The 26,358-nt window shown below is 46.0% G+C and overlaps 1 protein-coding gene across 2 annotated transcripts in view; it reads left to right on the top strand.

Moving 5' to 3' along the window:
* NTN4 (netrin 4) overlaps positions 1-25,080 on the top strand; it is a 48,813-nt gene extending 23,733 nt beyond the window's left edge. For both annotated transcript variants that reach the window (XM_082071325.1, XM_082071326.1), the window contains exons 4-10: positions 7,658-7,784; positions 9,369-9,557; positions 15,707-15,923; positions 16,607-16,719; positions 18,148-18,216; positions 19,875-20,045; positions 23,359-25,080. In XM_082071325.1, the coding sequence (XP_081927451.1) occupies positions 7,658-7,784; positions 9,369-9,557; positions 15,707-15,923; positions 16,607-16,719; positions 18,148-18,216; positions 19,875-20,045; positions 23,359-23,495 (1,023 nt within the window). In that variant the 3' untranslated portion in view covers positions 23,496-25,080. The remainder of the gene's footprint in view (positions 1-7,657; positions 7,785-9,368; positions 9,558-15,706; positions 15,924-16,606; positions 16,720-18,147; positions 18,217-19,874; positions 20,046-23,358) is intronic.
* The last annotated feature ends 1,278 nt before the right edge of the window (positions 25,081-26,358 follow it).

The raw sequence follows: 26,358 nt of genomic DNA on the forward strand, positions 1-26,358 counted from the left end.
TGATTAGCTGGGAGAAGTCAGAGGAACTTCTGAAAAGAGAGTAGGATTTCTGAGAGGAAACATTTTTGTACATTTCACCTGAAAAGGTCGCATAAAAGAAAATTCTGAAGAATTACGGTCAGTCATTCAAGGGTGAGATGGGGACTTGAGACTTGCCTTTATGTAATGATCTACATGGGGTTTTAGCAGAACCTTCACTGTAATACTGAGGACAGCAAAAGCTGGGAGACACATTACCATTTCATAATCTGATTATAAAATCTAACTCCGTTTTTATGCTTGTTTAGACCAGAGCACTCCTGAAGAATATCCCCTAAGTTAGAGAGTTAACATCAACATTTAAGCAAGTTTAAGATCCTCTAAAAAAAAAACCAAAACTTTTCCAAAATAAGTGTGTGCAGGTTTTCTTAACTCCCTACTTGGTCTGAGCCCACAGGCAAAAAATCCTAACTGCAGGCTTAGTTTAAGTCCCTCGTTGGCCAGCAGAACTGGACATGATATGTTTGTTTTTCTCTTGGGTTGCTGTGGGCAGTAAGCCGGGGTGTTGTGGCAGCACTGGGCGCAGTGCCAGGTCTTGAGCAGATCTTGCAAAGTGACCAGAAGCATTTCAGCCAGCTCACCCAGAGGGCATCTGACAAAGCCACATGAGGATGCAAGGATCCTGGTGGCTGCTGCTTGGGCAGTTTTGTTGCAGGAACCTGACCTGGCAGGCCAGGATGCTCCACTCAGCTCAGGACATCGGCCCAACTCACTGTCACGGGATTTCCCCCATCAGATGTATTTTTTCTCCATGGACGGGCTGTTGTGTGCTAGAAGCTGACAGTTTTGAATAATACTTACCCAGGACATGCTTGGGGTGGGCAGGGTGCAGGTTGCAAATGGGGTGATTCCATGGACAAAGAGGGGCTCCTTGCACCGCAGCAGAAGCAGCTCTAGCTCCATTCACTGGGGTGGGAAAAGCTCCTTTGCAGTCCCTCTGAGTCAAGTCAGAGCGAAGGTGGACTTTGCAGAGTCCAAGCATTCACTGTGGGAAAAAAATATTTCACATTAGTCCCAACAGCAAAAAGCAATAGCCAGGGCCTGATAAAAGGTTTGTTTCTGTGCCCTCACTGCCATCCAGCTGCGAAACTGTCCGTGATGCCCCTCGCTGTTGCAGTTACTGTCTTGGTACCACAAAGCAAAGGTTGCTGGCAGTTCCTAAAGGAGAAAGGAATTTGTGTAGGAAAGCTCTGGGTTCGTTTTAGCATCAGAAATGCCATGTCAGCCTTTAGGCAAATTCTGAATGTACATGTGGGGCTCCTGCTCTAGGGGAGGGTATCTCTCCATGAGCTGCAGGGGAAGCCTACAGAGAGGACTTGACTGCCTTCCAGCAATGGCAAAGACTGCTCCTCATGGGCAGTACAGTCCTGACTGTCCCTTGTTATACATTTGTGCCGCAAACAGCTGTCAAGGTGACACAGATACTCTTCCTTCTCTTCCCCACTCCTCCCAAATTTATTCAAAGGGTTGCTACCCAAATCTCACCAACAACAGCCCAATGCACAATCACACACCAAGGACTTTTCCAGGAACTGTGCTTTATTTTCTAGGCTGAACAGACAAACCACTGCAGAGAACTGACCGGTGAATGCATCTGAACTTGATTTCTGGCAGCTGCCTGACAATTAGGCACTGAGGCACATATATACCTCATCTAACTTTAGGCGTGCAGTTGATGTACCTAAGTTAGCCAGCTCATCTCCCTGGGCTCCCTCCATAGTTATGAAGTGGAGGGGGGATACACTATGGCTGGGATCCCAGTAGACTGTGCTACCATGCTGAAGCACTTCTGTATAGTTGAGCAGGGTGAATATTCCTCCCCCTTCCCACATGGCCAACCCAGTTGCTGTTATAAATTGCTGCCGTGCTATTGACATCAAAAGATGCTGAAGGTCTTCTCCAGCAGCACTGACAGAAGCCTATTGTACCAGGAATTAAAAAAACCCCACCAGACCGCCCCCACACCCTGGACAACAAGCTTTGTATTCTTTCACAAGAACGAGATAGGATATGAGAATTTTCTCATGCATAAATTTGGTTGTCTGGTACTTTGGGAAAGAATACCTCCCGGCATGCTGACAGCAGCCAGTAGGCATCAGTTCTAAAACTGGCACAGTGGCTCAAGCTCAACACAGTTTAAAAGCTATCGTCAGAGACTCAGCATGAATGCTGTGATTTTCCTTTAGCCTCGTATCATGCCCATTTTCTAGGAACATAGGAAAAAAACAAAAACGAAACCAAAAAAAACCCACCTCAACGGAGAAAATACTATTTTAGCAGTTCCAAGAAAGAAACTCTATTAAAAGCAGTTGCCCCTCCCAGCTATTTAGCCTATTAACGCTATTAGGTCTTTGGGACATTGATTTTCTTTTAGTGTGCGTTTGTGTTGGACTCTGTATAGTGGGTGAGTTTTTGCAGTATAAATCAGTTCATAGCAGGTGACTGAAAGCATTTTTCTCTCGATGCAGCATTTCTTTCTCACTGCCCAACAATTTAGAACATGATAAATAAGGGGGAAGTATTTTATAGGACTTGACTAAAGAAAAAACCCTATATATTTGCAATCTGAAAGGAAGCACTGGAAGGTTATAATTCAGCAACAAAAGGCTCTGGAAGGAAGCATGCCCTAGCAACTGTCTTTGTATAGAGAAATCAGTCGCTCGTTTATCTTAGAGAAGTCAACTTTTGTAACACTGTTTGCATTGTGCCCTCTAATGACTGACGTTGTGACGGGGCTGTCCAGCTAAGAAGGGAAACAGTGTGAAAGTGAACTGGGATGCAAAGACCCCATGACAAAATGAAAAATGGTATGAGAAGGCTTTGCCGCTTAAACGATTCAAGAGCCGTGTGAATGCTTAAAGGGGTAAGACGTACTGGGAATTGTGTTTGTGTACTTAGCAATGCTCCAGAATGACCCAAGTGGGTACGCCTGACAGTTAAATATAAATGGAGGTGAATAAAAAGGGAAGAAAAACCATCCTCCTTCCCTTGTCAATGTATGGGGGTCACATTCTGCATTCGGAAAGGTGCTGAGATGCTGGAGGCCGGGTACATCATTTCCCCACTCTGCCTTGGGTCCCAGCAGAGCTGCTGGGCTGGTTCCTCAGCCCCAGCTCCCAGCTGCTCTGTGGCACGACCAGGAATTTACAGGGCACCGCAGTCTGGTGTCTGGCCCTCCTACAGCTCATAGAGGCATTAATTTTGCCCAGTGTAGATAGTCTGTTGGCTGTTTTTCACCTGCCAGCACTTCTCTTTTCCTTCTGTTACCCCTTCTTGTTGTCCTGTCTTTCTCCTGTTTTCAGCTGTCACAGTATTTCTTTGTAACTAAAAAAAAATACCTTTCTGCCTATAGGCTGCAAGAAAGGGCTTGCTAGCATCCACCTTCCTTTGTTGTTTCCAATGCATGAAAATCTTTTCTGTCATGCTGGAATTAAGTAGAAGAAAAGGGATATTTTCTTCAATGGGATAAAGGTAGGATGGAGAGATTTTTTAAAGCAGAACTCTTTTGCAGGGTAATCATTGTAATGCTATTGAAACGGAATAAATACATCAGCCCGAGGCAAGGTTTTTGAAGCACTTAGGTCCGAATTTCATTAAATTTCTGGGAAAAGGGGAAAAAAGGGTATTAACTAAACTGTTACACTGAGAAACAAATTATTAAAGACTCCAATTCCCTCACTCAGCTGAGGCTGGCCATTTAGCTGTTTTGCTTGTTCATTAGTGGGTCTGCACCCCACTCTGCCTGGCCAAGAGGAATGGGACCACCATGAGACCTGGGGTGACCTTGGAGAGGCAGAGGTTTCGTCAGGTCCAGCCCATTTGAGTAACACTTCTGTAAAGGCTCAGCACGGCAGGAATTGAGAAGCCTGCCGCCTTTTCCAAAGCTTGCTTCCAAAGACTGGAGCCCGGGTGGCTGCATCCGATGCAGAAGTGGAGCCAGCTGAGCTGTCGTGTCCCATGCCTCTCTGGGTGCTCAACCAGATGTGAATTCCACTGAGGTGACAAGTCCCCAGCCCTGCAGTGAGCAAGGGTGCACGGGTTTGCAAAGTTTGCGTGGCAGGCTGGCTACTGCGCAGTCATCCCAGCCCATGCCAAGGTGGGCAGAGGGTGTGCAGGCTCCACAGTAGGATCTGGGCTTGGGAGGGAAGATCTGATAAAGATGCTAATGCATCTGGTTGTGATAAAACCTGGGGGAAAGGTGAATGCAAATCACAACCCTTATGACTGAGAAGACGTGGCTCCTCCTGACCCAGATGGTGACAGCACCACAGAGTCAGCTTGATAGCCCAAACCCAAAACTTGCCTTTATGCAGAAGTCAGAATCATGCTATTCTAATAATTTTTAAGCCAAATCATTCATTTCCTTCCTCCAAGGTGCATCGTACCTTTACAAGCTATTAGCAATGCGAGGAACATCATGCCCTGCTCTGCCTTGGGGTCTATCTAAAGACCAGCTGGCTTGATTTGCACCATGTCCAAATCTGGCTCTTTTGCAGCACTCCTTTCCACAGCATCTGAGACCCCACAGGCCCGCTCTTGGTGCAGCACTTTTTCAAGTTTGTGAACCCTCTTTCTTTAGAGTTCACATACAGATTAATATTAATAAGTCAGTGCACAGCTATTCAGTGGATTACTTATTAGCCAAATTAATGGCTGCACATCAGGTTCTTGGGATACCCGTCCTCTTCTGTTTTATTTTCACCCACCTCCCCCTGTTCTGGCAACACAGTACGCTCTATTATACAGTACTTGGGCTTTCAGAAAATGCAGGCTCTTATGCCTTGGGACCGTGAATGCTCCTTGGCGGGGAGTTTAGTCTCAGTCTCTGCTGGTGTCTTGGGACTCTTAATCCTTTGAGGGTTTCTTAGGTGCTTCTGAGTTTCAGAGTTGTACATTATTAATGCTGAGTATCCACTGTCTGATTGATTGAGACCCCACTGATTCTTTGTGTGGCTTTGGCAAGGGGGGAGCTCAATCTGAGGGGTCAGGCTACAGGCACAGGCAGGGGGAGCACATGTCCCCACAGTGATCCCGAGAGTCCCTGTGTATTAGATATACATATCCCTGTTTGCGAGTCTTCTCCTACGTCCTTCTTCGACATCATGATGGCCAAAGCACCAAGGGGTCACCTGCTTTTGACCATGGCACCCTCTGACGTTCCCTTCCTGATCATGCACGGCCCGGGTCTGGTGGTCCCTCTACCCCAACAGCTGGGACAGTCCTGTGAGGAACACGCTAAAGGATTTCTCTGGTCACAGACATGGTTCAGGCTGCTACAACCTGTTTAGCCCTAACCACCCAATGGCCAAAGGGCTCACAAGAAAACCCTACCAAAAATGGCATCAAAGAGTTAGGGTTCCATCAAAACCACCAGAAGATGACCACATGACCAACATGGGTTTAACCAATTTCTGTTTCCATGCAAGTGGCTGCTTTTAAATGTGTGGGAAGTAGCTCTGTAACATTGGTTTGTGTGTGTTGACTTTGCCTAAAAAGTATATGAGAGAAATTTTATTGAAGAATGATAATTTAGGAAAGTGAGGCATCTAGGAGTTAGAGGAATGTTTTGTAAGTGGTAGCAAAAATGAAAATATGAGAACACAAGACACACTTTGAGAATGAAATATTCCCTCTGCAAATTTGTTTTGTTCCTTTTCTATATTTGCTTCTCATTCTTTTCAAACATTAGCAAACATTTAAGCATATATCAATATGATAAGCCAACTACGGACCAACTAGTATCTGCGGTGAGACCAACTGTTATCTGCGGTGGGGCCAAATAACACAGAAACCAATGTTATCTTAGTATTTGCGCTTTAGCTTAGATGTTTGCGCATTCTGTCTGACTCCATCTGTATCTGTCCGTTGCTCATACAGTCCAGTTGCTGTACTGTATTTTGCTTATTCCTGCTTTGATGGTGCTGACATTTTCATAAGGCAGGAAAGGATCACTTGAAAAGTTTTTGAAAGATGTTGCTGTTTGCGTTGCTCCTGAAAAGTGTTTTAAGGACTTTCAAGGTCAATCTTGAAGTTTTATCTGTACTGGTTACGTCCGACCCCTGTAAGATAGCAGCTGAAATCTATTCGTTAAAAATAAATAAATCAGAAAGTCATTATTAGCCAGGAGTGTGGGGGATGTGCATGTGTGCGCACCTACATAACAAGCAGGAGCTGTTTACAACATGTTCAGGGTCTTCTTCTGTTTTGTTAACTGTTCAGGTTTTTCACAGGAGCCTTTTTTCGTGGCAGGTCTCGACAGCAGGTCACACAGTCAGGAGCTGCACATTTGTAAAAGCACAAGTCAAACAGCATGAAAGGCAGCATTTCCCAGCAGCAGCTAAAGCCGTGCCCCAGCTCTGGGCCAGATCACCAGCCACCCCCACCACTCTGTGTCCCTCCTGATGCTGGAAGCAGCCAGCGGTTGGTGCAGCTCCCCAGCTCCGTTGGTTTTGTGGCCAACCTGTGGCATGGGCATGGGACCACAGTGGCAGGGCAGGGGCTGAGGTCTCCAGCTTGTTACTGTTTATTGTCCTCTTTCTCTATCACTTTCCCTGCAGCTGGAGAAGGACGGGGCACCAGGGTGGTGAGGCACCGTTCAGCTCGTGCTCCAGCAAATGCAGAACGTAGCCATGCATCAGACATCTGGAGAGACTTACAGCCAAAACGTTCTTGGTGAAACTGTATTTAAAAGCAAAATGTCTAACAGAGTAAAGCTGAAAGCACAGGCAGCCACTGAAATAGCTATGGTAGGTAGCTGCCCACCACGCTCCACAGGAAAAGGCAGGACCTTCAGCCTTGCCGACAAAGCTGTGCTGCTTCAGAGCTGGATTTTGTTGCATCCAGGGGCTGCCAGGCTGTTCTTGCCCTCTGGCTACGTCCTGTTTTCTTTGCATTTGCCAACAGTATGAGTAATGCCAGCGGCTGACAGGACAGCTGGCACCAAGCATGCTACGCTGGCTTTTCATCTCTAATTACCCCCTTACACTAGGCTGTCTAGCTGTTAAATTATCTCTCTGTCATGAACACATCCAAGTACAGTCACTGATGGTCCTTGTGCTATCCTTGGTTCTTCCTTTGTGGGGCAAAAATTCTGCCTAGGATGAGTAGATATCTATGTTGCAGGAGTTTGAATTTATTTTTTGTTATACTTATTTATGTTGGTGATGGCTGGGCACACAGAGCTGGGTTCTGAGGCTGTGGGTGCTATTCTTACAGTACTGCAAAGGTGTATTCATGTTTGGGAAGGAGAAAAAGCAGGTTTTACACTGTTTCCCAAGGATGCTTTGAATCTTGGCTTTTTTTAGTCTCTCTTGGAAATTCATGCTGCAGCTGGAAACTCTCTGCTAAATATTCTTTTAGATCTTAAAAAAAAAAAAAGGCATGATTACACAATACCATGACATGCAGATCCACAAACACAAACCTAATTGAAAGTGTAACTGCAGAATATTTGCCTTTGACTGAACTAGACATCAAGGCACACATCATGCCAGCCCTATTTCTAGTCTATGTAATAGTGCCTAGCTGACATGGTATCTCCTGTACATGGGCATTGCTTGTGCTCCAGAGACCCTTTGGGCTTCGCTGTGAGTGATCCTTGCTCTCTTTCCTCTACCAGGTCCATGGGAAATGTATGTGCAAGCACAACACAGCAGGGTCCCACTGCCAGCACTGCGCCCCGCTCTACAACGACCAGCCTTGGCAGGCTGCTGATGGCAAAACCGGAGACCCCAAAGAGTGTCAGTGTAAGTAGCCAGCTGCGAACAGCTCTCCAGAGCCTTTGTCAGGGTGAAAAGCTTCCTCTTAGGCTGAGGGGAGACCTTATTGCTGGCTACAACTATCCGAAAGGAGGTTGTAGCATGGAGGGTCTCTTCTTCCGAGTAGCAAGTAATAGGACAAGAGAAAATGGCCTCAGGTTGCACCAGAGGAGGTTTAGATTGGATATTAGGAAAAATTTCTGCATGGAAGGGGTTGTCAGGCATTGGAACAGGCTGCCCAGGGAAGGTAGAGTCACCATCCCTGGTGGTGTTTAAAAGGTCCATAGATGAGGTTCTTAGGGACATGTTTTAGTGTCAGAGTTAGGTTAATGGTTGGACTCAATGACCTTGAGGGTCTCTTCCAACCAAAATGATTCTATGATTCTCTTTTTATGCATTTCTCCTGTGTTTCCAAGAGTCAGAAGATACCAGGGTGGTGGGCAGTTGCTTGCGAGGCAGCTCAGTGAGTGGAGAACCAATGCCAGATCCTCCCAGCACCCAGTGCATGTTTGTATGGTGGGGATGACCCTGTTCACAAAGCCCCTTGATTGTAAATCCTCAGAAGACTGTTATTTGTTGGTGTGTCCTTTCTGGAGGACCGAAGCACATCTCTTTGAGATAGGGCTGTCTGCTTCAGACTGCAGCCTATCAGGGTGCTTTGGAGGTGATGGGGGCCAGCATTGTCTCCTCCATGAGCACTGCTGACAAACACGCTTGCTGGAGGTATGGCCTTCTGCTGCTGGACATGGTCTCTACTCGCTGCCAGGCGCTGGGGGCAGGAGGAGCCATGGGCTTTGCGGGGGTTTGAGGATTTCTTCTGTGGTGCCAGGGAGGGATGCTCAAGGGTGAGTGCAGGCTGCAGGGGACCACAGATGTCACGGGGCAATCTGCTCCACTAACAGCAGCAGACTAGACAGAAAGTTGCTGAGGATTAACAACACCACCCCGGGAGGGTTTGTGGGTGTACTGACTGCTGTCCTGCCGCGGCTATGATGCTGTGAACACCTCAGCTGGCATCAGCCTGCCTGTGTGGGCTGTGGTCTCGCTGCAGGATGGATGTTCCCCGAGGTAATTACAGGGATTCCCTGTTTCCACCAGCAGCATTTGAGGAGCAGGGGTTGGAACAGATCTCACTTGGCCACTGAATTCAGGTGTGTGGGCATCCAGACTTCCTCCACTGCCAGCGCAAGGAGAGGGGGGTCCTCACCCTCTCTCATACACATCCCCTCCACCTGCTTTTTCCCCTCCACCAGATGCAAGGAGCATCCTGCATCCTGATAGCATCTGTGTGGTAGATGCTGTATGGGGCACTGCAGATTTCTAGAGCAGGGAGGGAAGGATCCTGCCCCAGAAATTTTTAAGAGTTAAATTATTTTTTCTTAAATGTCACCTGTAGAGGTTGAGAAGTGTGGATGAAAATGTGATGATGCTTCATACATTTGAATGATTAATGGGTTCATTGACCATGTCTTGCATTCCAAAACATGGTTTGAATTTCTGTGTCCCTTTTCTATAAATCAACATCTTTCACTGCTTTAATGAGCCTTTTTGTTCCCTTTGGCTTCATCTCAGCTTGCAAGTGTAATGGGCACGCCGATACTTGTCATTTTGACATGGATGCGTGGCTGGCATCGGGCAATCGCAGCGGCGGCGTCTGCGACAACTGTCAGCACAACACAGAAGGGCAGCACTGCCAGCGCTGCAAGCCGGGCTTCTACCGGGACCTCAGGAAGCCTTTCTCTGCCCCTGATGCCTGCAAACGTAAGTCAGAGACCTTTTACTGGTAAAATGCTTCTCAAGCGGGAGAGTGTCAAAGGAAAGGTGAGATCTTCCTGCCCCTCCTTGGAGTAATATTCTTGCTTCAGTGAAGGACAGAGAGCTCTTTGAATTCCCTTTTTTGATGCTGTTAGCAAAAAGCAATGGTGCAGTTTGCAAGGCAAAAGCCTGCAGATGCTGTTGACAAATCTCTCAAGGATCCCTGTAGCATGGAGGCAGGGGGAAGAGAGGTGATTCATTGACTTTCTCCTGCTATTTTTGGAGTGCAAAAGCTCCATCATGTTGGCATGCTCTCCTTGTTTGGTGATTGCTGCAGCCTCAGAAGCGGGATGCCTCAGCCAACAGGGGTGCAGCTGGTAAATAGCATCGCCCACCAGTGCGTGTTCTCAGCAGCAGCAGGTGGGTATGGAGGGAGAAACGGCAACACGAGTTAAGTGATATTCCAGAAGGTGCGACACCAAGGAGGCCAGGCCAAAGGCAATGACTCAGCCACATGTGAAATTAAATATTTTCCAAGCAAAAGCAGCGATCCAGAAGCCATGCTCCTCAGGGACCGCTGTGAGGATGGTGACTCACCAGAGGGGACTCCGTATCCCCAAGCTGCACTGAGCACATTACACTGGTCAGCTAAATACAGGGTGCAGGCATGCTCTCTGCTCTGCACCTACAGCCACCCACCAGCTTCACTGGACTTCTCACTGACCCACATCTGGAGGAGGATCTTCATGGGTGGCAGAAAAAAATCTGACTGACACCCTGCTTGTGTCATTTGAGGGAATACTGAGCACATCTCTCTCTTCCAAAGGAGAAGTGCCTGTGTTTAAAGGAAGAGAAACCTTTCTGGGGTGTGGAGCTGCACCCTGGAATGGGAAGGGTGTGTGCAGTTTCCCTTTTGTCTGTGGGGCTGGGTGGGGAAAACCACTTCTGTCCTGCTCCCTCGCTGTGCATCATCCTTGTGAGAATGCCGGTGGCCCCACCAGCCTGTTGTAGAAGTCCTCCTCCTCCTCTCCACCTTTCACTTGTTGCAAGGAGGAGCAGCATCAGCTGAACCGCCTGTTTTACAACCCCAATTCTCTTGAAAGAAAACAGAATTGACCACAGTTCTCTATTACATGTGTATATAATTATTTCACTTCTGTAGTATGTATACAAACTTGTTTTTTTAAAACAGTGAAGTTAATGACTTTCTGAAGTTCCTTTACCTACTTCTGTACATTGAAGTTCCAAGTCTCCTTCTCTGAAACATCAGCTACTTTCCTCCTCCAATTATTACCAGAACTTAGGTAACAAACTATTGGTTTGGAGTCTCATTAGTAAAAAAAAAAAGCAGGTTTAAAACTTGCACTTAGACCCAAAGCAGGGGCTTGAGGGTTTTTTCTAACTCATTGGAGTAATCAATTCCTGGCAAATAACACAGGATGAAAGACTAAAGTAAATTCTGTATGGGACCCTCAATCTCCAAAATGTGCTTTTACTGGGGTTGTGGTACTTTTGCTAGGATTGCAATTCCTGGTGCTCTTTACATGCCAGCTCTCATCAGAGAAGAGCACACACTTTTCTGAGGCTGTTGAAGCCAAATCAAGCTCTGGCACTCATTTGAGTGCGCTCTTCTAAACACCCAAAAATTATGCCCTTCACCTTGGAGACGATAGGAGTGGTCACCATCTCCTGTGACTTCTCATGAGGGAGATGGGGTTTTACAAGGGACACATTGTAGGGTTTTCCTGGTGCCAAAACACCCAGTCCAAATGCTTTGGTTGCTTGGAGGGTCCAAGAGGAAATCAAATGGCAACTCCTGGGCTGACCAGCACGGAGCCTCCTTCCTTGAAAAAGCAGATGGAGAAAGAGGTCTCAGGACGTACTGCTGCAAAATGGCCATGGCTCAAAGGGAAGGCTGTCAACAGGGTGCATGTGCCTGTGTGCGAGTTAGACCAGTGCTGATGAAGTCAGACATTACATCACATCATTAGCTATATGTTAGCCAAATCCCAGGAGACTCAATTAAAAAAGTTTCTTCGGGGCAGGAGGAAGCTGCGGAGGTGATTAATGATTAATGATTAATGGGTATTTTTGTTGACGTATGCTGGTGCTTGGTACTATTGACTTTCTGCCTTCATCTCTGAATCACCGGCACATAGCATTCCATTTTCCACATTTTTACCCCCCAAAAAAGTGTGCCTGACATAAAGACTATACATTTGCTTCCATTACTCTTCAATGCAAGAATCCAACCTCTTTATGGGCCACTATGTATTCGTGAACTCTGGTATTTAAAGGCCAAAGGTAACATATATTTGACAAGAACTGTAAGATAGCCTTGAGCACAGTGAGAAAAAATCTGCATTTATTTACCTTTTATATTAAGTACATCTACTTTGTTGCTCTTTTTTTTCTTTTCTTTTGGTATTTATGAATTACAGAGCATGAAATACTCACGTATCTCAGGGAGACAACTTGCCCTGGCATAGGCTGGGTTCCACAAAAATGTAGGGATTATTTGAGTGCTTTCCTTTCAGAGACCCTATTGCTACAAACACACAAATTATTTCTCTTGGGGCTTTTCAAAGCCTCCACAAATTCAATGCTCACTAAGACCTCCTCACCATTTCCCTTCTGGTCTCTTACTGCCAGGGTTGCTCTCTGCACCCGGGGACCCAGCATCTCAGGGGGGAGCCCACCAGCTTGCAGGGCCATAGGAAATGACTAATGACTGTTAAATTAAATTATATAAGACCAATTACAGCCTATGCCTGGCACATTTCCAAGGCCCGTGCCATGGTCTGCAATAACAAGGGATGTGCGTGGTGCCCTGTTATTCTTTCCAGGAAGGCCACAGTGTTGCCTGCTTGCTTCTGGCTCAAGGCACCGTTATTGCTCAACTGTGGCGTAGCAGTGAAAATTTAAAAATACCAAGGTCAAAGTAAATAAAGGAGTTGTTAAGCCATAATCTTTAAGGATACTTTAAAGATTCTTGTAGGCGAAGAGTGTATATAATATTTGCTCAGGAGTAGGTGTGTACCCGATAAAACGAGACGTTCTGCCATTTAAAACAGCAATCTGATGACTCTTTTCCCCCGCTATGCTATCGGTCCTTTTATTTACATTCCTCATGAATTTTTAAGCCTCAGCTACAGTATAATTGCAGACAATAAATCGCGTTTTATAGTTGCCGAGTTTATTTTTGCTTTTCAGCTGTAGTTTTTTGAGGGTAAATATTTGTCATTTCCAAAGGTTAGCTGGTAGCTGAAGAAACCACAACAGTATCACCAAACCAGGGCAGGGAAATCCAGCTCTGATGGAGTCTCACTCACTGGGTTTTGATCCCAGTCGGCACATGTGACTCCAGGACAAGTGGCTGTTAATTCACGTGTTTGTCAAAGTCATGTGCAGAATATTACCATGTAGTACAGGAGGGTAAATTGGCCTTTTATGCTGGTTATGAATCAAAAGCTCCCTTTCTCTCATGGGAGCTCCCTTGGCTGTGGAAACCTCCAGCCTCCCTGGTGGGGTGGCCACAGCACGTGAGACAGGCACAACCCAGAAGCCTCTCACTGAGAGTCTCACACTCTGTGCCTGTGTATCCACCATGAAGTGCCATCAACACTGTCTGTAGCTGCTTCATCTGCTGCTTGGCTGCTCCTCTCACCTTCCTAGAGGTGGGTCTCTTAGTACCTGTGCCACAGTGAGGTGCAGATTGGGTGGAAGGATGAAAACAGGGTCTAAAACCCAACACTCAGCCCATGAGGGAGCCATAGCTGCAGCTGCCAAATGTAATATCATCAGTCCTGTGGTGGTCTTCTTCCTGCCATTGCCATAGTATGGAAGCACTTGGTCCTATTTTCATGCATTTCTTTCAAAGTTGATACAACACACATTTGAGCTCTGGAGTCTCATTTCTGCCCTCAGTGCAGACACTTCATGTCTCTGCATTGCTCAGCACATTCCCACTGCTGCACGTCACAAACATTTACCATGTTGTAAATTTGCCACCCAAAGCATCCAGATTAGCACCACTTAGTGTCATCTTGGGCCTCCACCCAACATGCAAGACCAAAAAGCTTCAATTTGCTGGCTGCAGATGGAAAGCAGGTCAGTGCATTGGTAGCTCATGGGGGAGCAGCCAAGGATGGGGTCCATGTGGGTGGGTGCACAGCCCTTGTAGAAATGACCAACCTTTGCAACACATCTCTTTGCAGCTTTTATTAAAAAATATAGCCAACTATGTTCTCATTTTTAATTGCCCTTTTAATTGCCTATGAACTTGCTGCTGTATTTTTCATAACAGCCTTTGTAAATGTAATATTCTTGCCTCACCATGGTGTTGCCGCTGCCGTTAAACTTTCCATTAGGAAAAAAATTGTGCAAAGGCATTGTCTAAAACATAAAAAGCTTGAACCCAAATAAGTTTGGGTGTAAAACTCAGCTGAAACCTGACTGAAACAGGACCAAATCTCTTTCTGAGCAGTGGGTTTAGCTCATTGACTACCAGAGAATAGAAGAGCTTTGAGTGCTTGATATTTCCCCTGAAGGGGCTGAGGAATGCCAGAAATACCCACCACATCTAGTAAGAAAAGAGACCGTTTGGCTACATATGTCAGGTGTAAAACACTTCACAGACTTCAGGAGAAAGGTATGCGAGTCTTGGGGAGCGCTGTTGAAAACTATGCTATTAAAGGTACCGGAGTTCACTGCCTGCAGCTAGTTACGCAGTTTGTGGACAGGCTTTCTAATCTTTTAATTTTATATAATTATATTTGTTTGGGAATGGAAAGGGTGGGGAAAATTTGGGGATTACTCTGGCAAAGATTTTGGAATCATAGTTGCCTCTAAGTTAACTGCCAATATTAATCTATCTGTTAATATTTTGAAACACCACTCCAGGTATGTCAAATCCCTGAAACCACAAAAATGTTGTCAGAGCAAAATTAAATATATGTGTGCAGCAATAAGTATTTTAAGAGAAAGAAAGGTTGTGTTGCATGCAGTGACTTTTCTGCTTTACTGCCTACATAGGTGCAAAATTAAAATATTTGTATTAGAATTTGGTAAAAATTTTCCCTCCAAACAAAATTTTCTCAGGACAGCTGATTTTTATGTAAATGGAATTTTAGACAAAAGCTTTCAGCAGGGAAATTTTGCCGTGATGCACGAGGCTGACCATAACACATCCTGGTCAGAGAGCAAAACCCTGAGGGAAGGAGAGCACGAGTCACCCAACTACCGGTCCTGTGGGGCACCGCGCTGCCTCCTGGCAAAGCCACGTGATCAGAGGTTTGGCTCATATTTTTGATAACTGTATTTCTGATCTTTGAAAAGATTAACATCTTTGGGAAAAAAAAAAAATGTTGTAGTCTTGGAACAGACACAAATTACATTTATGCAAAAGAAAAATCCTAAGAAATAGGCAAGGAAAACTTCACCTGTTTTAGGGCATCCTTTCTGATCTGTGAGAATGGCCAGTTTTCCCAGTGTGTCCCAGTGTGCTTCCAGTGCATCGTTCTAGTGCAAGGGGCTGTGGGGGGAGGACAAAAGAGCAGCCGATGTTTCTGACATGTGCTCTGCAAACTAACATCCTGGAGTAAATGCAAAAGCATATCTCTGAGTTGTCAGTGTCCTCATTCTGTTTTTTTAATGTTTTGAAATGATGGCTTTAAATGAAAATCAGACAGAGACAGAGGGGTACTTTTCACTCAGCCTCCACTTTAATTAAAATGACAATTCTGAGGGGGGGTTTTAACTTCCTGGATGAAAGACAGTTGTTATTACTTTAGAAAGCAATTATACTCTGATTCATTTTTCCAAGGAAGAACCCACAGCTGCTTAAGTATCACTGTGAGCCAGACACACCTCTGAGCACTGGACTGGACTGGAGTCCAGACGCTATAAGGAGAGTAATAAAGTCCTGTTTGGCAAAACATAACATGAAACCAGAGTAGGTTGACTAGTTAAGATGATACCTCACAAAAGTTAAAGTCATGCGATTTCCAGGGAAATTCTGGTCAGATTTAAAGGGAAAAGAGGAAAAAAAAGCTGAGAAACATAATTGTCCCTAGGCAGAGCAGCACCTGCTGCACCTTCATCCCACAGAGCTTTTGCACTCACAGATGCTCTCTCCCCCCACGGTGTCCCCACAGCCTGTTCCTGCCACCCGCTGGGATCGGCTGCACTCCCCCTGGGCCCCCGCACCTTCTGCGACCCCAGCACCGGCGACTGCCCCTGCAAGCCCGGCGTGGCGGGGCCCCGCTGCGACCACTGCCTCCCCGGCTACTGGGGATTCGGTGCCTACGGCTGCCGCCCCTGCGACTGCGCCCGCAGCTGTGACCCCCGCACTGGCGACTGTCGCAACAGCAGGTGAGTTAGGGGGTCCTGGCCAACCCCCAGCCTCACCAGACCCCTGCGATCCCTGACCCAGGGTATGCTCTGCACCAACCCTATTCATATGTGGCAGGCAGGCTGAAAAATGTCCATTATATAAAATGTTTGGAGTTTGGTATGGTCAGGAGCTGGGGCTGGAGCAGGAGCTGAGACTGCCTGGCACACCATGGCGGGGCACTGGTGATGTTGGATTATTGGCTCTCCATGCTGGTGTTAGCATGTCAGGTGTTTTCCATAACCTTCACAGCTTCTTCCTCTCCACAAGGAAAATATGGGCCTCAGGGACATCTGAGTGAAAGAAGACCAAAGGGTTAATAGTGTTGCCATTGCAACTCAGTATGTATTGACTGTTGGACTTAGAGTCAAGTTCTGACTTGTAGAAGACAGCACATTTTAATAGTACCCCACTCCCTGGATCTTATATGTTGGGGGTTTTTTTTTACCATACTGAGGCTATTTATAGCATATAAATTCCTATAATGTGTTTTAAACGCAAAATGGTTTCATGACCCACTCTGACAACACTCAACCTGTTCACTTTCCCAAACTGCCCCTTGTATTTAACACCACCAAAATGTGCCCAGAGGACAGGTTGGTATTGACCCTTCTTTCGTCTGGCTCCAGGAGCAAAGTTAACTATCTCCCTTTCCCCACAACAGCTCAGACGTGACCTGGCACCACGAAGCACCTCCTTTCCTGGCAGTGCTCAACGAGAGCGAGCCCACTTGGGGCTGGGAGGATGAGCAGGGCTTCTCGGCACTCCGGCACTCCGGTAGGATGGCAGCTTCGTGCCTGTTTCCCTGACCCATCCTTCCCACCAGCAGCCAGCACAGATGCAGTCTTCTGCACTGGTTTGTAATTAGGACCCTGGCAGCTGCAGGAGGGGATGGTCATTCATTAATGTCCTGTCCCCCATTAATGTCCTGTGCAACCACCTCCTTCCCCTCCATGAGCTGGAGGAACCTTATGGCTGGTCCCATCAATGTGAGGACACGCAGACCCTTTAGGCAGATGCTCCACGCTGAGAGCCTGCACCAGTGTTCAGCTGTCGGTGAGGCAAGAGTTACCTGCCTGAATTTGCATCCCCAGCTCTGAATTTCAAGGCTGAACACTCTCTTTGTTTTGTCCATCACCTTTTAAATGTGTCTTTGTATTCACTAGCACTACATGTTGGAGAAATTGGCAACATTATTTATAGGCTGGATTTTCATAGGATCACAGAATAGTTTGGGTTGGAAGGGACCTTCAAAGTTCAGCTAGTCCAACCCCCTGCAATGAGCAGGGACATCTTCAACTAGATCAGGTTGCTCAGAGCCCTGTCCAGCCTGGCCTGGAATGTCTCCAGGGATGGAGCATTAACCACCTTTCTGGGCAACCTGTGCCAGTGTTTCACCACCCTCATTGTAAAAAATTTCTTCTTCATGTTTGGCCTGAATCTCCCCTCATTTAGTTTAAAACCATCACCCCTTGTTATATCATAACATGGGCAGGGAACTGGAAATTTCCAAATAAAAATGTACTTCCCTGATACCCACAACAATTTTGCATCAATTGCAGTTTATGATGCACTTGGCTACAGTGTCAGCTGGGAAAGTTATTTCCCCCCAGTCTGGAGGAGATGGGTGCTGCGTGAGGTTGCTGCGAGGCAGGTTGGCCCCGTGGCGCATCATCGAGCCGTCCTCCTTTGCAGTCGCTGCATGCAAACAGGCAAACGTCATTTCCTGCATTTTCAGAAGGCAGCATGATAAAATCTCAAAGATACAATAATTGAGTTAATTGAGGGCAAAGCTCCATCATTTGTCTGAGCAACTTCATTTTAAACGTAAATAAGTATATCATGTTATTCTTTGTTCTAAGATCACGGAAGTCATTAATCTGCCTTAACCTCTGCAACATTTCCTTTTAAAATTTTGTCTGGTACATTACAGCGTGGAAAATACCATGGGGAAAGACATGCGTGTTATTTGCATCCCGAGGCAAAATAATAAGGCCTTTGTTTCCCTTCTCTTCTAATTGTAAACAAGGAATAATTGCCCTTGGACTAAGATTGTATATTCAGCCTAGATCTGAAAATAGGGCTTTTTTTTGCGTGGCGCTTGTGGACCACATGGAAACCTCTGACAAGTCCCAAGCTCTGCCCAGGAAGGCTCCTGTTTCTAAAGTACAATCCTCAGCTGTTTGCCTCTTTCTCATTCCCCAGGTAAATGCGAATGCAAAGAGCAAGTTTTAGGGAATCCCAAGGTCTTCTGCGGGATGAAGTACACCTACGGTGAGTTGTGGGTGAAGGGAGATGCTACAAGGTGGTACAAGTGTGTAAAGCATGAGAAGTGCTGCTGTGTGCACTACTCTGTCCCTTCAAATCCATGGTCTACTTAGGGGCAAATCTTTGACCTTTCTAAAATATACAGATATCATGGTGCCACGTCAAGGTGGGTGAAGCGTCTTGCTCTATTACCCACCTCTCTTGCTGCCAAAATACTCTTGTGCTGAAATCATGGGAGGACAAAAGCTGGAAGGGTCCCTAAGAGGTTGTCTAGATCCAAGACAGACTGGAAAGCACTGTTACCGAGAACGGGTCACTAAAGCTGTCTGTAGACCAGATGCCCCAAGAACAATCTAGAAATCACTAAATCTGAATTACACTGAATGTAAGAAGGGACAGTGATCACCACACAAGCCACTACACAGGGAAAACAGCTCTGACAGCCACTGGGAGCTTCCCCCTCTCAGCAAAGCGCAGCTGTTACAAAGGAGTGCTGTATATTGTCAGTGTATCTATTGGATTTAAATGAATGAGAGGAGGTTCCTTGTTTGCCAAGACTTCTCCAGTGTGTGCCAGTGAACCACCTCCTCCACACCACAGCAGAGCCAGGAATGCTTTGTGTAGCACTCCCTTCTTACACAAGCTTCCAGGGACCTGTTGCACCTGTTCTGTCTTGCACTGAAGTTGAAAATGCAGAGAGAGATAATCCCTACCTCTGCAGGCTGCAGAGCAACCTATAAAGGGAAGTTCAAGGGGCCGCCAGCTGTTGAAATATAGCCCTGGCTTAATGATATTAAGAAAAAATCTGATTCTGCTTTGCTTTGCTCCCTGGCTGCTATAGTGACCATGTTTAATCTTGCAAAAGATAAGAAATAGTTTTAAAAAACCCACCTCACAAAAACTTCAAGTTCATAAATCTTATCTAAAGTGCACTCAGTCTTCCCACCCTTTCGTCACTCAATGTGCAAAGGTGTCAGCTAAACTGGAGAGACAGATGAATTACAGGGCTCATCATGAGCTTCAGGAGGCCGCACAGTAGGAGGAGAGGTTTCCCTGAGCTTCCTACTGTGCAGCACTAAATAAAGCACCACCATAGGGTGATACCTACCAGTGGAGGTATCAGCATGGTTGGGGTAGGCTTTTGCAAGTTTTGAAAATCAGGTCACTGGACCTCTCCTGCGGCCAGGGGCCGTGGTCAAACCAACTGGCAGCATTCCTGACTATGGGTATAGGCGTGTATCACAGAATCACAAAATGGCTGGAGTTGGAAGGGACCTCTGGAGATCATCTAGTCCAACCCACCTGCCATAGCAGGTTCACCCAGAGCAGATTGCACAGGAATGTGTCCAGGTGAGTTTTGAATGTCTCCGGAGAAGGAAACTCCACAACCTCTCTGGGCAGCCTGTTCCAGTGCTCTGGCACCCTCAAAGTAAAGAAGTTTCTCCCCATATTCAGATGGAACCTCTTATATTTCGGTCTGCGCGCATTGCCCTTCATCCTATGTATGCGTTCCCTTGGTGGCTGCACTGACCCTGGGCTCCCTAGCAAGGAGCATTGGACTAACTCCAAAGTAATTGTCCTCACTGCATTGCTGAGACACCTGAATTAGACAAAAAAAAAGGCACTGTAGATAGTTTATATGTTTTGAATTCATGTCTTCCCAGTGATCAAGACGAAGATCTTGTCAGCTCATGACAAGGGCTCCCATGCAGAAGTCAACGTGAAGATCAAGAAAGTCTTGAAATCCACAAAGCTGAAGATTCTACGGGGCAAGAGGATGCTCTACCCTGAATCCTGGACTAACAGAGGCTGCACTTGTCCCATCCTCAATCCCGGTAGGTTTGACTCCCCAAGCAGTACATTCCCCACCACATTTATGTAGGTTTCATTCCCACACCTCGGTCCCCTCATGCCAGTGAGCTGAGATTCCAGCCCAGTGTTGATTAAATTATTGACTGTTACATCATTTGAATTCCAACAGCAATCTCCATCAAATTTGAGTTTTATAGAGAAAAACTTGGATCGTTCTATAGACTTTCAAACATACAATTCTCTTTATGAAGCATAATAACAGTCTTACAGCTTTACTAGTCTCAGTCTGTTCCCAGAGGGAGGGAGATACATATCATGCCACAACTGCATGACATATCCTTTCAAAACTAATGTTAATTTGAACCCATAAAATCACATTTACATCTAACTTGAGTCATTATATTATACTGAAGTTCTAATCTAAACTCAAGGGAAGATGTATCTTTGAAAGAAACACTGATTTGCATTTACAAGATTTGGAAGAGATTCTCTTATGCAGTGAGAGGACAGCTTTGGCTTCACGTTTTTTGCTCATCATCTTTATCTTTCACTGGAGTATAACCAGTGGTGGCCAAACAGTGCATCCAGTCTCTGGTATGGACAAGGAGATGCAGACTCAAGGTTTTTTTCAATAGAGCAAAACTCTGCCAGCTGACACACCTTTCTTTACAGCTCTGAGATAAACCAACAGTTACCAAAATAATTCAGATAAAGGGTTTTATTTCCATGAGGTGCACACATCTCTTGGAAATCACTGATTGAAACATCGACTTCAGTGCTGAGATGTCCTTTACATATGCAGCATTAGGAGCTTCCTTCAGGGGGAAAGGGCTGTCTGCGAGGCTGGATCACGCAGAAAGGTTATTCATTGATGGGGTGTTTGCAGTCTTCTTTTATCTCGACCAGACTGACGGTCTTTGGCTTTGAAGGCGGCTGCTGTGACAGCACAGCTGTAGTCAGGAAGCCTTGTGAGGTGCAAGGGTCAGATGAATCAGCAGCGTTAGGCAGGACATTACTGTTTAAGTGCAGTAAGACTTTGGATATTGGTAAAACACCATGAATCTACAGTTAAATAGATATAGCTGTTTTATTTTCCCATATGCAATGCAAACACAAGCAAGAAAGCCCAAATGTGGCTGCCTTAATATGAACCTGGAGGAACACCATGAAAGCTGTCAGACGCAGAGCATGTGAGGCAGCCCCACACCTGACACCCAGCTTTGTGACTTCCACTGACTTCAGAGGAACTTCATTGATTTTCCCCAGTAGAGGAAAAGACAGTAGTAATCACAAAATCAATGAAAATCACTTGGACATCAGGAGAAGGGTGGAGGTGCAATTGTCTTTAGGGGTAATCCAGGTGTCTGACACATCAGATGTTGCTCCCTTATCAGCTCTTATGATTTACACTGCAAAGTTTGATATTGTCTTGAAACGCAGCTGCTGGAGTCCCACAAGTATAAATTAATCTCAGCTTTCATTTGTGGTCCCTTTCAACCTGGTATTCTATGATTCTATGACTCATGTTAGAAAGAAGTTGTGGAGCTTGGTCCTAATGAGAAACTTGAAAACATCAACTGTGTGCATCTTTAGGATTCAGTCATTTCAAAGGGAAAAAGGGATCTCAAATATATTTTTAAATCTCATTATTTTCTTAAGCTACCACATTCATTTCTGAATGGTTGGCAATACTGTATTACCAGATTTAACCCACTCAGAGTAGGAGCTTATGACCTGCAGATGAATAAACCAACAACAGCTGGATAAAAAGCCAAGCTGACATAAAATGATTTCGTGACATATAGCTATATTGGAAATCACATCTCCCACAAACACAGGAGATCAAAGATAAAAATAAAAGAAACAAAAGGTTTTTTTATTCTGTTTCACAACACTACAAGGATACCAAAAGGAGGGTAGGCTCTTAAAGGCTGTGGCAAGAAATAAAAACTCCAAGCATTTATCAAGTCTCCATGGGCTGTTTTCAGATGATAATACACTTAACTTCCTACAAGGGGATATTCACTATCCACACACACCTTCCCCTCCAAACACACGCACAGAGACAGGTTGGATTTCTTGAGGGGACACCGAGTGGAAAGGTTTAAAGGTCTCAGCCTTACTCAAGGGAACAGGAGCCCCTTCTCCTCCTTGGCTCTGCCAAGCACAGAGACAAATAAGCAGAGAGCTGTCTGCCAGCAACACACGGCAAAACACACAGCCTCAAGTCCTGGCTCATGGCGTCTCAGTTGTTTGATTCATTTTAAGTTTACACTTCTGTAACATCAGGTTGAAAAATCTAGAAAGCCCTACTGAATCAGCAACTGCAGCAATATTTGCTTGCTCTCTGAGGGTGCGTGCCACATTTCTCTCTCAAAGGAGTTAGATTTAGGAGCCCTTGAAGAGTGATGTTTATAACAGCAGAACTGACATGGCCAAAATGAATGTCTCGCAAAGGGTGATACTGCCATACACATATCCTGTGTTTACTTGGCAGAAGAGAGGATGTGTGTGCCCAAAAACTCAGATAAAGTAGATAACAAATTGTATTGAATTAAAGAAAAACACGCTTGACCTTTAACTAGGGGACACCCTCCCTCTATTCTGAACTACAAAACAAAAACCCAAGTAAACATGAACAGACTCCCTGCTGTGGTCAGGATGAAGTGGGGAGACCGAGGGCACTGAGAGGGACCTAGGGAGGGGTGAGGCAGGTGACTGCCAGATGAAGGTAATAGCAGTTCCCAAACAAGATATAAAAACTTGTAGTGTAGCCCCCAGATATCAGCTTCAATTTATATTTAAAAGCCAACAAAATCAAGGATTGTATGCTGCATGTCACTGACAGATGTGCCCCAGAGGTCGTTTTTCATAGAATCATAGAATGTCCTGAGTTGGAAGGGACCCACAAGGATCCTCAAGTCCAACTCCTGTCCTTGCATTTGACAAGCCCAGGGTTCACACCATGTGTCTGAGGGTGTTTTCCAGTCTCTTCTTGAGCACTATCAGGCTTGGGGCTGTGACATCTCCCTGGGGAGCCTGTTCCAGTGCTCCACCACCCTCTGGGTGAAGAACCTTTTCCTAATGTCCAACCTAAACCTCCCCTGGCACATCTTCTTGCCATTCTCTTGGGTCCTAAGGACTAGGGACTTAGAGTTTTCCCATAGATACAGATAGAGGTATAGATATACAGGTGCAGGAGAGAATCAATATGTATAAATATTTCTTCAAATAGTGCTTTTTACACAGGACTGGATATCTAGGCTAACTTTGTAGAATCAATAGGCATCTTAAGCGTAGTCCTGTGCAGTCCCTGACCACTTTGCTGGTTTGCAGGCTTGGAGTATCTTGTGGCGGGACATGAGGATGTCCAAACAGGCAGACTCATCGTCAACATGAAAAGTTTTGTCCATCAGTGGAAGTCAGCTCTTGGAAGAAAGGTCCTGGAGATTTTGAAAACAGACTGCAACTAGAGGTGAGCGACCGCCTGGGGCATTTCTTTATGCACAAAATGCAACAGCCTTCACAGAGAGAAGATCTCTAGGACGAAAACTGGAATGTAAGAAAATAGTGCCAAAACGAGTAGCAAGGCATTCAGAGTTGTAGGCGCTGTCTAATTTATTCCTTCCTGGCCAACGTTCATTCACTTGCCTGTAGCTTCTTTGCCAAGGGCTCGCCTGAGCCCAGCTCGTCGATATGTTGAGGGAAACAAAAGGAAGGGCGGATGCTTGTCTTGCTCCAGTGCGATGTCAGAGCAGCTCCTATGAAGCCACTGACTAAATTGCCTCCCTAGAGAGGGAAAGCGTGCCCACAGGCTACAGCTGAGAAGCAACACGCCACTGCCAGTGCTGCCAGCGTGAATCCTGAGCGACTTCCAGAGGATGCTGTGGGGAAGGTGATGCCCGCAGCAACGGGCAGGTGCTGGCGGCAGCGTGGCGGTGACAACCACTCTTTAGAAACACCCCCTTGCGTCTGGACGTGGCACTCCTCGAAGAGAACCAGGCACTGTGTGCTTTTACCCTGGTCACCCTGCTGAAGGTTTTGGGGGCTACATCCTCTGGTGAGATGGAGCTGCCAGAGTGAATTGAATCCCTCTGCCGTGGCACAAGTGTGGTGTGGGGCAGAGGCTGGGTCTCCACCCACTGCACAGCCACAGAGAAAAGCTGGAGGGTGCAGCATCTCTGAGCTTTTGTCCTTGAAGTGTTAAAAAATGAAGCTAGCCCTAGTGTAAATATTTCATTGTATAAAGCACTTTACTACCTGCCACTTCACAGTGCGGGAAGTCTAATTGTGTTGGGGAAGGAAGAGGCTGAAGGTGACATGTGAAAAAACTCCCTGAAACAGAAGCACTCCTGAAGACCCCCCTCAGTTGGACGGTGTTAATGGTATAAAGGGAATGGCCAGCCTGGCACTGGCCACTCAGAATATCTGAGATTGCAACCTGAAAGATAAAGTATTTGCACTGAAGTCCCAGCTACAGACCAGCACTTGGACCCTGTGGGCAGGACTCCAGCGAGACTTCGCAAACAGTGTGAGAAGAAGAAGAGACTTTGAGATAAAAAATGCAATTGCCAGAGGAGCAAAACTCTGCCTGCAGGAAAAGGAGTGGATGCAGAGAACAGAAAGGACTCGCATTCGCATATCACAACCCAGCAATTCATGGTGGGCCTGGAGTTTATTTTATTTTTATGTTAGTATTTAAAACTGAACATTTTATTTGTTTTCTTTTGTGTTATTGTTTGCAATATATACGGCCACTGTACTTCCTCATTAACACCAGTATGGAATATAGCACAGTTTCTGCGGTTTTCAGCACTAAAATATTATTTTCTCTGTAAAGCATCTTTAGACCACATTGCATAGAGTCTCTTTTGTTCATAAGTGTGAGGGGAAAGAAAAAGAAGATATACAACACCAGAAAAGCCACGAGGCTACCAATCTGCTTTAAGTATGTATTTTTCTTTCGAGGTCCTGTGGACTCACAAAAAAAAAAATGATACTATTTTGGTAATTTGTTTTTATATCTCATGTATGTAATAAATATAATATGATTTCAACGTCTTCATCTCCTGCTACAGTTTATGCCACTGGCAATGCAGGCTTCCCACCTGCGCTAAAGAGCACGACAAAGACGGAACTGAGTGGGCAGATGCTGCCGTGGAGGATATTTTCCTCTCGAGGAGGGTAACATTCACCTTGTGGTAAAAATCCAAGCAGCACTGTTGGCTCACAGAAATCCCCTTTTACCTCTGTTTTGAGAGGCTTAATCATAGGCTCTTCTCAGAAGAAGGGGAGTTGCACCTAAACATTTTCAAAGCTGGCCAGATCCTTGCATGCACACAGACCTGATGGCTGAGCTGCAGAGGAGTTACCCAGAGAAAGCAAACTGGGGATGGCAGAAATCAGGCTCACTCTCTACATCTGAAACTGTAAAGAAGAAAAAAAAAAGGCTGTGGGAAACAAACACTGTGGCAAAAGGTCTATAAAAACACTGCAGAGTGTAGTCAAGCATCAGAAATGAGCAGCCGGCAGACTGAGGCGTAACCCCAGCGTGGGCAGCACCTCCTTGGGTGGGTGGTTAATGAGTGACAGCCGGGGCACAGCGCTGTGGCCACACCATCTCCCCAGCGGAACAGAGGGCAGGGGGAGACCCGCTTGATGTATTTTCAGCTTGATTTTCTTTTAATGCCATTAAAACTACATTTGCAATAGCTAGGTGATTAACGTGGCATTGTGGAAGCTGGAGGGTGTGAGCAGAGAGGCCTGCAGTCCTGGCTGGCTCTGGCACTGCGGGGAACCAGGATGACTCCAGCAGCAGATGCCGCTTATGGCACCTTGTCTGAGCCACGTCCCAGTCTTGGGTCTGGGCACTGATGATTTTATGAAGGAAAGATATTAGTTTCCGTAGGACAAATGTGCCCATGAGAGATTTCTGTGAGGGGTTTTTGGCTGGAAGGAGAAATATCCCTTTACTGAGAGTGGGCGAGCCGGATATCCCTCCATCTGTATGACATCACCTCACAGGGACAAGATGGCCAGCCAAGGCCTTCTGAGCAAGAAAAGCTTGTTTGGACAGTAAATGTTTGCAGCTGAGTGAGTTCATGAGAGCAGCCTGCCTGCTTTATCTGTTTCATCCCATCTGTTACATGTATAATAGGATGTCTGTCCCTGCCTGCCTGAAGAGCAGATTTGTTGCTTGACGACTCCAGAGGGAGGTAGCAATGCCTTGGCCAATCCTGCTGTGTGACAGTGGCAGGAAAACCAACCTGGTCGCAATCAAAGTTGGCAGCAGTATCCACAGCAGGGTCTGTTCTTCCAGAAATACACCTCTGGCTT

The sequence above is a fragment of the Streptopelia decaocto genome (assembly GCF_964273445.1).
Source record: "Streptopelia decaocto genome assembly, chromosome: 1".
NCBI classification, from domain to species: domain Eukaryota; kingdom Metazoa; phylum Chordata; class Aves; order Columbiformes; family Columbidae; genus Streptopelia; species Streptopelia decaocto.